The following is a 12,328-nucleotide window of genomic DNA, read 5'->3' on the forward strand; positions in this document are numbered from 1 at the left end:
TGGCTGGGACCTTGTTACTCAGGGGCTGATGGGTCTTGGTTTCAGTCTAATGGAATCCTATGAGCCAAAAAAGTTCTTAGGAGGAAAAATTGCTGAAGCAAGTTGTGGCCTTTCCAAAATGCCAGCCCAGCAGCAGGCCTGCTGGCTAGGAGCTAATATCCTCCTGGAAACCTTTAAGGTACAGTGAAGTTGGGATAACATCAGCTGTTCTGTCAGTGAAACTGTTTTCTCTCGCTCTCTTGTCAACTTTAATAAGGTTTTGCCTATTTCCAGCAGGATCCATCTCAAAGTGTTTTGCAGACCTTAAAAGATTTAATCTCGTATCTCCCTTCTGAGGTTGGAGAATATTATTGTTAATATTATGTCTGTCTGAGATGTCACTTGTGTGTTCCTCATCATTGGCTCTGGAGGAACTGAAGGAGCAAGAGGGAAAAAAACAGGGTTCTGTAGACAGTCAGTGGCTGAGATAGGAGCAGACTATAGATCTCAGGTCTTTGCTTTGACTTCTGGGCTGTCATCCACCACCTGGTTTGTCCCAGCACATTAGTAGTAGGAAGTACCCATCTTAGGCCTACATTTATTCTAGCTGGTTCCAATTTCATCCTGGTTTTGTCTCTGTTGAGCTAGTGACCTGGCTAATGTTGCCTTTCAGACCTAGATCTAAAAGATCTTTCTTGGATAATGGCTGAACTCTGAATCTTAATTAAAATTAATTAAAATCTCAATTCTTATAGGTGTTTTCCTTTTCCCTTTCAGGTCCACGAATTGATTAGAAGTGAGATTCTGGAGCAAGTTCTGAACAGAGTTATCACAAATGCAGCTTCTCCGATCAGCCACTTCATAGGTAGCCAGAATAAGGGAAGGAAACATCTGTTTTTCCAGTGTTACATTCAGATTTTTCATAGCACAAGTTCCTGTTTAGGTGATTTGAGGTTAAGAATATCAGGTGCTGTGCTTCCTTATTGCCAGACCCTAGGTGATAAAACAAATGTCACTGGTCCATGCAGCTCAACACATGATTGACTGCAGAGGAAGGATGAACACTGTAGTGTGATAAATCATTAGGGACTGTAGTTGTCCTTTCTTATAGAGTGCAGGTTGCACATTAAGCCTGTATATCAAAAACCTGTTGCCAAGTAATGGTAGTCTAGAAGGGACCATTCTTTTTCTGCTCTTTTCAGCGTAATTTTGGTGACTGTTCTTTTGGGCCACTGCCAGGGTGTCATCTTTTTTTGGAGAATGGTTGGGTGAAGAGGTGAAGCTAGTGGGGATTAGATTCTCCTGATCTTTGGAAAGATGCTTCAAAGTCCTGGGCCTGCCCTTAATAAGGATATGCTGCTGGCACTTCTGTTTATACTCAAGTGCCTGCTGATGGGGTGAGAACTAGCCTGTGTGTATGTAGAGACTTATATCCAGGTAGGAGGTTGCAGATTGGCAATAAGTCCTATAGTTACAAGGGAGGCTACAAGAGTTATTTTATCTGTTGACCTTAAAGAGTGAAACAGAAACCTTCTCTCCTCCCTACTCTAGTTGGGACCATTCTTGGCAGTAGCCGCTCTGCTGACAGTCTTATTTTTCAGACTTGCTGTCCAACATCGTTGTGTCTGCTCCCCTTGTCCTTCAAAATTCATCTTCCAAAGTGACTGAGACCTTTGATAATTTGTCCTTTCTGCCTCTTGATGTGGTACAAGGGCTGCTTAAGGCTGTACAGGTAAATGCTATTCATTTTTCCAGGAATATCTGTTAGAGCTTCCTTTCAGTGATGGCTGTAGACCCCAATTCTAAACAGGAGCCACTAATTCTCATTTACACATGTATATGTTGAAGTGTCTCTTAGTCCACCACTGTGCCTGGCAGGCTGTTCAGTGTAGCCTGGGGCCTTGCCTGAAGTGCTGATTTTATAGTGCCCTCCAGCAGAAATATATAGCAGTCAGGTATGTTAATAGAGCTTCCCCTGAGGGGACCTTTCATCTGCAAGACTGGAAGATGGAAGGTGCCTGATACCAGCAGAGTATGGAAACCTTAGTAGGCTGTGCTCAGTTAAACCACTGTAGCAGGCATATTCCTTTGCCTTCTCCCAAGTTCTACTTTAATATTTCTCTTCTTGGCTTGGCGTTGTTCCCTTGCAAAATAGCCATACGCTTAACCCATTCTACTCCACTTTGCAGACAACAGATTTCCCCAACCCTTGTGTTCCATTCTCACCAACATGAGAAAATTGCTGTTGCCACTGAATCTTTTCTGGAGCATTTTAAAACTTATATGTCCTTTACTACTGAAGAAAACATTTAAGATGCAGGGCCAGCCAGGCATAGAGAAGACAGGAGCTCACACTCAAGGAGCTTGGTTTGCCGCATGACTATTCTCTCTCATAAATTGCTTCCTTTCCAGCCCCTGCTCAAAGTCAGCATGTCAGCAAGGGACTCCCTGATACTTGTTCTCCGAAAAGCCATCTTTTCCAGGTACACTGCATTCGATGTTCTTAAAAATGGTTCCTTAAGCTCTTGGCAATGTCAGGAGTGGAAGCAGATTCTTTCTCTCTTTGTTACTGGCCCCAGTATTGTAGCATAAGTCACAATCCTACTCATTTGGTTGGGACCCCAAGCCCTGAACAAAAAAGCCTTGACCCTGCAGCTACAAATTCAAAATGACCAGAGAACTGAGACAAGGAGACAAGCTGAAGAACTCCAGCTTCTGTCCTCACAATTGCAGAGGTGAAATGAATGTGCCCTGGTGCCACAGTAAGCTCAAGAAGATTGGCAAATCAGCTGCTTTTATATGGCTGGTCCTACAATGAGATTATAAGAAAAGCCCTATAGACATGTTGGGCACCTATACATGTGCTCCAAGCATTGGGGGAGTGAGGGGGAGGGGTTTTAATTAAAGCGACTCTGAGAGCTGCTGTAATTAAAATGCCCAGAGCATCTCATATCAGTGTCCCGTGCTTCAAAATGGCAGCAGGGGTGCTTTATTTAAAACTTGTTCAAGCTTATGGAGTTGCTCTGCAGCAACTGTTTGGTTATGGCCACACATTTCCTCATATTACTTAAGGTGAGTAGGGTGGGGTTCCCTCCAGCAACGTTCAGCAGAGCAGAAGTCTGGCTTTCTTTGGCATGTCTACATGACACAAGGCAGAGGTATGTGCAGCATTGCATTAGCTTACCATTCTCAGTTCAGGCACCAGTATGCATGGAATAGATGCAGTGTTTCTCAGGTTGGCAGTGATGTAGCTCTGCATTGTGCTATATAGACATGGCCTCTGGGATGTGCCTACCCCAGCTCATAACTCTTGCTCAGGTGACCATATGGAGAGTGCAGCCTTGCTTTGGAGTTGCATTAAAGAATACACCTGGGGTATTCTTAGGTTCTTATTGGAACTGAGCAGGTCTCTAACTTCAACTCCTCTGCTTTTCTGAACATGCAGGCAGTTGGATGCCCGTAAAGCTGCAGTTGCTGGCTTCTTTCTTCTACTGAAGAATTTTAAGATTCTGGGCAGTTTGACCTCGTCCCAGTGCAGCCAGGCCATCGGTGCCAGTCAGGTGAGTGCCGCCTCTCATCCAGATGCCTGTCACACTTCCATGTTCCTGTTCAGTCTCTCCTATAAATGGAGGCTGGTTTATAATTATTCTGTGTGAAGTGTTTGGTCTGACAGAAGTAACTCCAGCAAGTGTCAGCAGCTGAAGGAAATCTTTGGGAACCAGTAAGAAAGGAAATACTGGACTATGTGTATACTCCCCTCAACTACTTATTTCACATGCCATTTGGGGCCACCAGGGCCTGTGCACCATTTCATTGAAGTGGAGCATTCCTTCTGCAACCAATACCTCGTGCATTGCTGATTGTTACAGTGGTTCCCTCTACTTGGGATGAGGCTGTGTACTAGATGCCTGGCCTGAGTTTTCTTGCCTGAGAGGTTGCAGTTGTATTCTTTTTAGTGCTCATATCTTGCATTAGGAAGATATGAAGCAATGTAACTTCTAGTTCTTTCTCTCTCTCTCTCTCTCTCAGGTCCAGGCAGATATTCATGCCTGCTATAATTCTGCCGCTAATGAGGCCTTTTGCCTTGAAATCCTGGGCAGCCTGAAACGATGCTTGAGTCAGCAAGCTGATGTCCGGCTCATGCTGTATGAGGTAAAGTGGGCCTTTTAATATTCTCTAGAATGAAGAGCTTGCTGCTGTGTAGCTGGTCTGATCCAGCCAGGTCAATAGTAACTGAATGTTATCAGTGATCACTGTCTGCAGCTTGTTGGGGGGGCCCATGGGAAGAGATACCTGGTTTGACTTGGGTCCTTTGTGGGATAGCTGCCCACATTCTGGAGCTCTAATTTGCTTTAATCCTTTCATTTTTCGAAAATCTCTCTCTTGTGCTTGATGTGACCCTTGTTAGTAAGAATGTGCTGGGGCAAGCTTGGCTAGCTACTGGCCTGTACTCCACTTGTTGTGGAGGGCATATAGCCTATCTCTGTCTGAGAAGCATGGTACACTGATGGGATGGCATGCTTGACTTCTGGTTGGTAGAGACTGAAATCTATGAGTTGGATTCTGGGCATTATGTCACTGAAGCTAAAATGATCCAGTCCAGGTGTGGACAACACTCAGGAATTTTTTTATGCTTTCTCCTTACCAAATGTTTTACTTGACACTAAGCACAATTTCAAGACACTGTGAGGAATTGGAAACCAATTAAGTGAAGTTCATTTTTTATTTTGTGCCTCACATCTATTTATATATGTGGATTGTTTCCTTCTCTTTTTGATCTCTGCTGACTTGTCCCTTTCTTCCTTACCTTCAGGGTTTCTATGATGTCCTCCGCAGAAATTCACAGCTGGGGAACTCCATAATGGAAACACTGTTGTCTCAGGTAAATCTATTTAGGGAGCAAAAGAAGGCTGGCAGAGGAGGACATTTGGGAGCTAAAAATTTTGATACTGCATGTAGCAGAGGGGAGCCCAGCTTAATTTGCAAGTGAGATTTAGGTTCGATGTTAGAAAATCTAGAATGATAGTAAATCGCTGGAACAGATCATTTAGGGTTGTTCCGACCTTCCCATCATTGTGGCCTTTAAGAACAAGGTAGGCAGACATCTGTCAGGGATGGTCTAGGTGTCTTGATGCATCTCAGGGAAGAGGTATGAGCTCTTAAGACTCCTTCTAGTCCTACCTTTCCATGGTATTTTGAAGCAGGCTTCCCAAGGAAGCTGTTTTCTGTGCTTCTTGATTCTGTTCCTTAGCACTGTATAGTGGTTGCTCTGCCGTTCTTTCCCACAGATGTCTACTTACATAATTGTAACTGCTGTCCATGTCCCTGTAGGATCCAGGAGGATTAACTCATTCCCTGACTATTGCTTATGGCACCATGTCACAATCACATCTTTCTAACTTATGAGACATCATTTATTCTCTTTAATCTTCTGAAGAGGTCACTGATGACAGTGTCCAGCATACCCAGCCCTGCCAGTCCAGAGGCAGAGAATGGACCTGAATTGAGCCTGTGCAGCTGAGAGGCAGTAGGGGACAATCAGTGGCTGCCAGATGCTATAGACTTCGTTATGAAGCCCCACCCCTCTTCAGTGTCTCCCGTGTGGCATCTGTCCATCTCCATAGTGATGTTGGCAGTGCTCCAAGCTTACTTCTTCCCTGTTAAGCACCTGATTTTTCAGCAAAGGTTTTCAGTTTTTTGGCTCAGTGTCGCACTCCTAATGAACTGTACACACTACACTCAGCCCTTAACCAAGTGCCATAGTGTGTGAAACAGAAGTACTCCTGTCATGGCCCTGTCAGATTCTAACAAATCTGTGAATTCTGGTAGATATTTGTCATCTACAATCTCAGGCAGGACATGAGAAGAAGACCAAGTGCCTCCCTCTTTCCTCACCCAAATCAGGGTGCTGTATGTCTCAGTATCACTAACTGTGCTTGCACTTCTTTAGAGGTGCAGATTTACTGGGGCAATTATTTACTTGCTGACCCTGAGGGTGGATGACATTGTAAATCTCTCTCTCTGGTTGCCACCTGTCAGCTCTCGAGGGGTAAAATGCTGGTGTTGCTGGATGTAGGAAACCAAAGGAATGGTGAGTGCCAGTTAGTTAAATTGCTTTATGTTTTCTGGGTACTGAACTCCCATTCTGGTTTAGGTATATATGAGCTGCCAAGAATGGGACTGTCGTATACACAGGTCATGCTAATGTCTCCGTTTCATGGTCCCTCTTACCATAGTCACAAAGTCCCTCCTAGTCTTTAAGGTGATGTGCCTGAATACCTGTGCTCCATTTTACACATGAGGAACAAAGACACTAAGTGGCTGGTTTTCTTTTGTTCTTTGTCTCATCACAGATAAAGCGCTATTATGAGCCACAGCCAGACCTGCTGCCCCCACTCAAACTTGAGGGATGCATCGTGGCTCAAGAAGACCAAATCTTCCTGCAGGAACCACTGGTAAGTTATGGATTGGGATACTACTCTTTCAAGCTCATCTTCCTTCAGCTTTTTGATTTGCTCGTGTGACTCATGTAATCCCTGCTTTCTCATCAGTCCCATTCCTGGAAAGTAGGAGGCCAGGACTGGGAATTTAAAACCAGTTCTTCTGCCATGATGTGGGGCAAGTGACTTCTCTTCTGCCTTGGTTTCCCCATTGATAAAATAGGGATAAGATGCAGGATCTTACAGGCCTTTATTCCTTAATATTTGTACAGTGATTTGGGGGAAGCTGAATGGAAGATGCTTCTACATATAGTATGGTTCTGCATCCCCTACCAAGCATTTCCTTAGAGCTCAGCACCAGCTAGAAAGGAAGTGTATGGTGAGGAATTCATCCATTTCTTCCCTTCTGATCTCACTTCTTCAGCCTGCATCTTCCTCAGTCATTCCCTACTAGTTTGAGGACAGGTTGGAGCCTGTGAATACTGACAGAATTTCAAAGGGGACAGATTCAGATCCAGCCTTTAACTCTAACTTTTTTGGAAGATGCTTACACTCAGTGTTGAAGGAGTCTGACTAGGAAGTGCAGAAACCTTGCACTGGTGAGGTACTCCTTGAGGCACTCCTTCTTAAGGCCTACCTGTGCTGCCTATTCCCATAGTAATTCAGGTAGGGGTTGAAAAGTGAGTTGTCACAGTGATGGGACCTACCTGAATGGCATGATACAGGATTATTAGCACTGCAGGTACAAGCTGAGGTTAGTTTGTGTTGGAATTTTAAGAACATACTGCACTGTAAGCAGCTTGGACATGGGGTTATGGGAAACCTGTACTGTGTGTGAGAGAGAGAAACTCAAATTCACTTAGGTCACAGACATCTGAAGAACAGTATCATGGCCTTGAAACATTAATGTCAGCCTGTTGCTGTGGGTCCTGTTGTTCTTGCACCCATTGCCTCTCCACAGCTAGAGCTATACTGTCTGAGCTCTTGTTAGCAGAATGAATTGCAGTAACCCTTATTACTGCCTCTCCCAGGCCCATCTGCTTAGCTGCATCCAGCACTGTCTAGCCTGGTGTAAGAGCACCATGCACATGTGTCCAGGACCTGTGGAGGAAGATGAGGAGGAGGAAGAAGAGGACAGTGTAGGATTCCTGGAAAATCTTGAGGAGATTCTGGACTCTATCACACGGCGGATGATCAAGAGTGAACTGGAGGACTTTGAGCTGGTAATTCCTAGCAGGGATCTTCCCAGGAGGGCCAGGCATGGAAAGACTGAATTCCTGTGGGGTTTGGAAGAGTCTAACAATTTCTTCCCATGGTCTCCTAGGATAAATCAGCGGACTTTTCCCAGTCTTCTGGTGTTGGTGTGAAGAACAACATCTATGCAATACTGGTGATGGGAGTCTGTGAGGTCCTGATTGAGTACAACTTTAGCATAGGGAATTTTAGGTAAGGTGTCAAATCCTACCCTTTAACACTACATGTCCCCTACTCTAGCTCACAGAAATTCTTTAGCTCTTCAGAGCGGGTAGGGGATACAGACCATTCACAGTCAGTGGCTCTGGTCTTTTTCTTGCAACACTGGAACACCAGGCAACATTCTCCTACCCTCTCTGTACATGGGTGCTCATTGACTTTTAACCTTAGGGAACATGTTGGTTTTGAGTGTTGTGATGATAAAATGAGGGAGGTGGCCAAACTAGCATGGTGTGATGAGGACCCAGGATGCTTGTGGGGAGGATAAGGAGACATCAGTTGTCATGGATAGACTGTGTAGAAAGCCTCTTTCCTGAATGGATGACTGAAACTTGACAAAAAGAGCCTTCCTACCCAGTCATCAGTTATTTATAACTCTCTATTGCAGCAAGAACAAGTTTGAAGAGGTTCTAGGTCTGTTTCAATGTTACAACAAGCTCTTTGAGATCCTGAAGGAAAAAGCTGGGAAGAATAAGTCTGCCTTGCTCAATAAAACCCCACGAAGCTTCCTGTCCATGAGCTTTGTATCCACTCTGCTCACAGCTTTGTTCAGGTAGGTGGCTGTAACTTGTCAACTCTTCCATGGGGTTCATATGCTGCCAGCTTTCTGTGCAGTCCACACTACACGCACCAAAGCTAGGCTGTCTCACTGCTATGTAAGGAGCATATTAAGGCAACACAAGCAGTTCAAAGAGACCAGCAGGGTGTTGGCCAGAGCTGTGTAAGCTGGTCATCTCCAGCCCTGTGACTGTCCTGTGTACCTGTCTGCTTTACCCCCCCACAGCTCCACCAGAGCTTCTTACGCTTGACATGGAGTCTCTGCTTTTCCAGGCTCAGATCACACCTTACCCCTAGTAGTACCCTGGACCCTCAATCCAAACATGAGGCAGTCCTTGCTATTCTAGTTCTGGGCTTCTGCTGAACAGATCCAGCTCCTGGTACCCAACTACAAATTTTACTGTAGTTGAAAAAGCTGCCAGAATGTTAACCTTTGACTACTGACTCCGTGACCCAAATGAAGAACTGGCCTATCTGCTTCCTCCTTAAAGATTCTGCTCCTGTTTTGCAGTCAGGATAGAGACTTACTTTATTTAGTTAATGGAAGCTCTTTGTCTGAAGCAAAATGATATGGCAACCTGAAGCAAGACAGTTCTATAGATACTCAGTTGGATCTTACCCAGGGTCCTATTTATGACTTGACTCAAAGCCAAGCTCTGGTGTTCCAAGCGTTGTATCATTAAGGTGGATTCCTAACCCTATGCCTGGAGTTGTTGTTTAAAGACACTGATGTGTCTTTTCAGGGACAGTGCCCAGAGCCATGAGGAGAGCCTGGCAGTGCTGCGCTCCAGCAGTGAGTTCACGCGTTATGCTGTGAGCGTTGCGCTGCAGAAGGTGCAACAGCTGGAGGAGACGGGGCAAACGGATGGACCCGATGGGCAGAACCCTGAGAAGATGTTCCAGAACCTCTGCAAGATCACTCAGTGAGTCCCTGTGCGCCCTCAAGACCATACTGCTGGCCTGCAAGTACTGGGACGTTAATAAATGCTCACATTCAATTTTGAAAAAGAAATGGAATCTGTGGCTGTTTGAGACCAGCAATTAGTGCTGAATGGTAGTTGCCTTTCTAAGTTCCTGGGAAATCTGAGCTGCAGACAACTTAACTGCTCCATCTGAGCGAATGACAGGGCAGCTCGTGTAGATAGAGCTATGAAAGAATCATTCATAACCCTAACTTTCAGCCTCCTTCTGGAATGTGGTCTGTCACTCAAGAACGGCTCTAGGCTAGATTTTCTTAGGCCGTTGGGAGGCAATTTAGATAATTCCACTCTAGTTGCCCTTCTTTCAAGTCTTCTTAATAGTGCAAGTCTTTCACTTCTGGCAATATTTTAGAGATTAAAGCCATGGTCTTGAATCTGTCTCATTCCTTAGGTGCGCAGTGCTAGAGAACAGATGGCCATATAGTAACACTGTGATTAGTAGGTATCACTTTTATATTGTGTCACACAGGGAGAAGGAAGAATGAAATAATCAAGTTGGTCAAACAGAAAGAAAACAGTAGGTAGGCAGCCTGCACAAAATGAATTCTCTCTCTGCAGTGACTCTCCTTCCTCTGCCTTCACTTTTTGAGAGGCACAAAAAGATGTGAAAAGTCGATCCAGCTAGTTTAAGCCTGTGATTGGCTCTTCCCTAGGCAAATGCAGTGCTGCCAACCATGCCAAGACAAGTGTTACTAATGCCCTGCCCCTTCTTACAGGGTCCTGTTGTGGCGATACACCTCCATCCCAACTGCGGTTGAAGAGTCTGGCAAGAAGAAGGGCAAGAGCATCTCGCTGCTGTGCTTGGAGGGTTTGCTGAAGATATTTAATTCAGTGCAGCAGCTTTACAGATCCAAGATGCCCCAGTTCTTAAGGGCCTTGGGTAGGTGCTCTAGCTGTAATGAAATGGGGCGGCTGGGGTGGTTGGGTTCTCACTGATGGGCTGTGTATTCTCAGGAGAGGGATTTATTCCGTGCCAATTCAGTACCAGCCCCAGGTCACTTGTCTTGGAGCTCCACTCAACATTGCTTGCCTGAGGCTACTCCCAGAGATGTGAGGGCTCTGTAGACACAAGTAAATCCATTGGCAGAGCCTGGTTGGAAGGCTTGACACAGCTTGTCTCTGGGTACAACCTGTTTCTAGCCATTATTTCTGTTCTCTGCAGCTCCACAGCCCATTTTGCTTCCTGCCATATTTAGGAATAATTGTGGCTTTGGGAAGGGGGTTGTGTGTGTGGCTGCAGTGTGTCTCGGGTTTCTCCCTTGGCACTTGATTTGTTGCCACCTCTTGTTCTGTCTCTGCCAGATGTTACTAATGACGAGGGAGAAGAAGTGGAAATCAATGTCACAGAGAAAGCTGCCTTCCAGATCCGACAGTTTCAGGTAAGCAGCCGGAACATTGTGTGGCATGGTGGGTTTGGGTTGTCCCCAAACACCAGTTAACTCGTGTCAGCCTCTGGATGCTTTGCCTGAGCTGCCAGTTTGCTGCTGCTTGAACAAGATAAAGAGAATGTCCTGCCACTGGCTTGCTCAGTGATTCACTAGCCTTCCCAGAGAATTTCTTGCCCATTATGAAAGCTTCTGTGGGTTTATTGCAGAGCTCCACTGCACTGAGTGCTTCTGTAGATTGCTGCATCCCTTCCCCAGTTGATCAGCATGGTGCATTAGAAAGCAGGGATAAGGGCCCGAGGCAATGTGCACGCTTCTGTGAGTGATCTGAGAGGACCTTGCCATAGTGCAGACTGGCTCTTGTTTAAGAGCTTGTAGTAGAAACCAGTGCTCGCAAGTGACATCTTTAGAGAGATCTTGCTAATAAATTCTGCTGCCTGAATGTTGGTGCTGCCAGTGCTTCTGCCTGCCCTGGTCCCTTGGCCTTTGCCTGACTGTGCATGCTCATGGTTTTTCTTCTCCCCTCCTTGCATTAAGAGGTCTCTGGTGAACCAGCTCGGCAGTGCGGAAGATGACTTCAACAGCAAGGAAGCCCTGTCACTTGTGACTCTTCTCTCCACTTTGTCCAAGCTCTTAGAGCCCTCTTCTTCACAGGTACTCAGCAGAGGTGAAAGCAGATGTGGGGAGCGTGTAGCTATGGCATTGGCATGGGGTGGGTGGGGTAAGGTTAGCGGCTCAGTTGGACACCTGACTCCAAGATGGTTTGGAAATGCTCATCCCTTCTGTGCTGGCGAACAGAGCAAGCACTGTCTGTGTAGCAGGTCTCCAGACTGTTATACTGAATGCCTTCAGGAAAGGCAGATTCAGCCCTACCTAAAAGTGAGGGATCGTTAGCACTGGTTGGTGCCCTACATAGTCCAGGCAGGTGTTGTACAAGCTCTCTTGGTACCTCAGCTAACTGCTTTGTATTACTTGTATTGTGATAGCACCTACTGCCCCATTGTGCCAGCACTGGACAAACACCTAACAGAGAGTCCCTCCCTCCTACCCCATCCTCCTGCTGAGACCATCCTGACCTCCCTTTACAGCCCTGCCAGTGCCTCAGTTGTGATTTGCAGCTCTGCCCTCTCTGCACCCTCCCTCACACCTCAAGTGTGAACTGCTGTATCCCTGCGAGCTGCTCTTCTGAGCAGTAACTGTTGGTTAAGTAAAGCAGTGCTTGTACTTCCATATGAGTACAGATCCAAGTCAAATTATGACCAGTCTGACCCCAACTCTTAACAAAACAAAAAAAAAAAAACGTGGGGAGGGAAGAGAAGGGGGAAGTGCCTGCCGTCTCTCATACACACTTGCAACATTAAAGGGCTTGAATAGGGGTGCCCAAAATTTTGCCTAGCCAATGGATACACTGAAAGTTTGTCAGGAACCAGTAGATCTCATTTACCTCAAATTAAATGGAGGAGATTATAAGGGGCCATGACTGAGAGGGAGTACAGACAATTATGTGTCATGA

General features: G+C 45.8%; 1 protein-coding gene across 1 annotated transcript in view; it reads left to right on the forward strand.

Annotated features, from left to right (window-relative positions):
• The window catches only part of FANCI (FA complementation group I), a 28,923-nt gene that overhangs the window by 10,454 nt on the left and 6,141 nt on the right, over window positions 1-12,328 (forward strand). Inside the window, exons 10-24 of the mRNA XM_025209667.1 lie at window positions 1-178; window positions 757-844; window positions 1,581-1,711; window positions 2,392-2,462; window positions 3,425-3,539; window positions 4,009-4,131; window positions 4,793-4,861; window positions 6,333-6,434; window positions 7,451-7,642; window positions 7,744-7,865; window positions 8,281-8,445; window positions 9,194-9,373; window positions 10,147-10,310; window positions 10,733-10,809; window positions 11,353-11,469. The exon at window positions 1-178 is cut by the window's left edge and continues 12 nt beyond it. Coding sequence (XP_025065452.1) covers window positions 1-178; window positions 757-844; window positions 1,581-1,711; window positions 2,392-2,462; window positions 3,425-3,539; window positions 4,009-4,131; window positions 4,793-4,861; window positions 6,333-6,434; window positions 7,451-7,642; window positions 7,744-7,865; window positions 8,281-8,445; window positions 9,194-9,373; window positions 10,147-10,310; window positions 10,733-10,809; window positions 11,353-11,469 — 1,894 coding nt within the window. The remainder of the gene's footprint in view (window positions 179-756; window positions 845-1,580; window positions 1,712-2,391; window positions 2,463-3,424; window positions 3,540-4,008; window positions 4,132-4,792; window positions 4,862-6,332; window positions 6,435-7,450; window positions 7,643-7,743; window positions 7,866-8,280; window positions 8,446-9,193; window positions 9,374-10,146; window positions 10,311-10,732; window positions 10,810-11,352; window positions 11,470-12,328) is intronic.

Source organism: Alligator sinensis, unplaced genomic scaffold (assembly GCF_000455745.1).
Source record: "Alligator sinensis unplaced genomic scaffold, ASM45574v1 scaffold874_1, whole genome shotgun sequence".
Lineage (NCBI taxonomy): Eukaryota > Metazoa > Chordata > Crocodylia > Alligatoridae > Alligator > Alligator sinensis.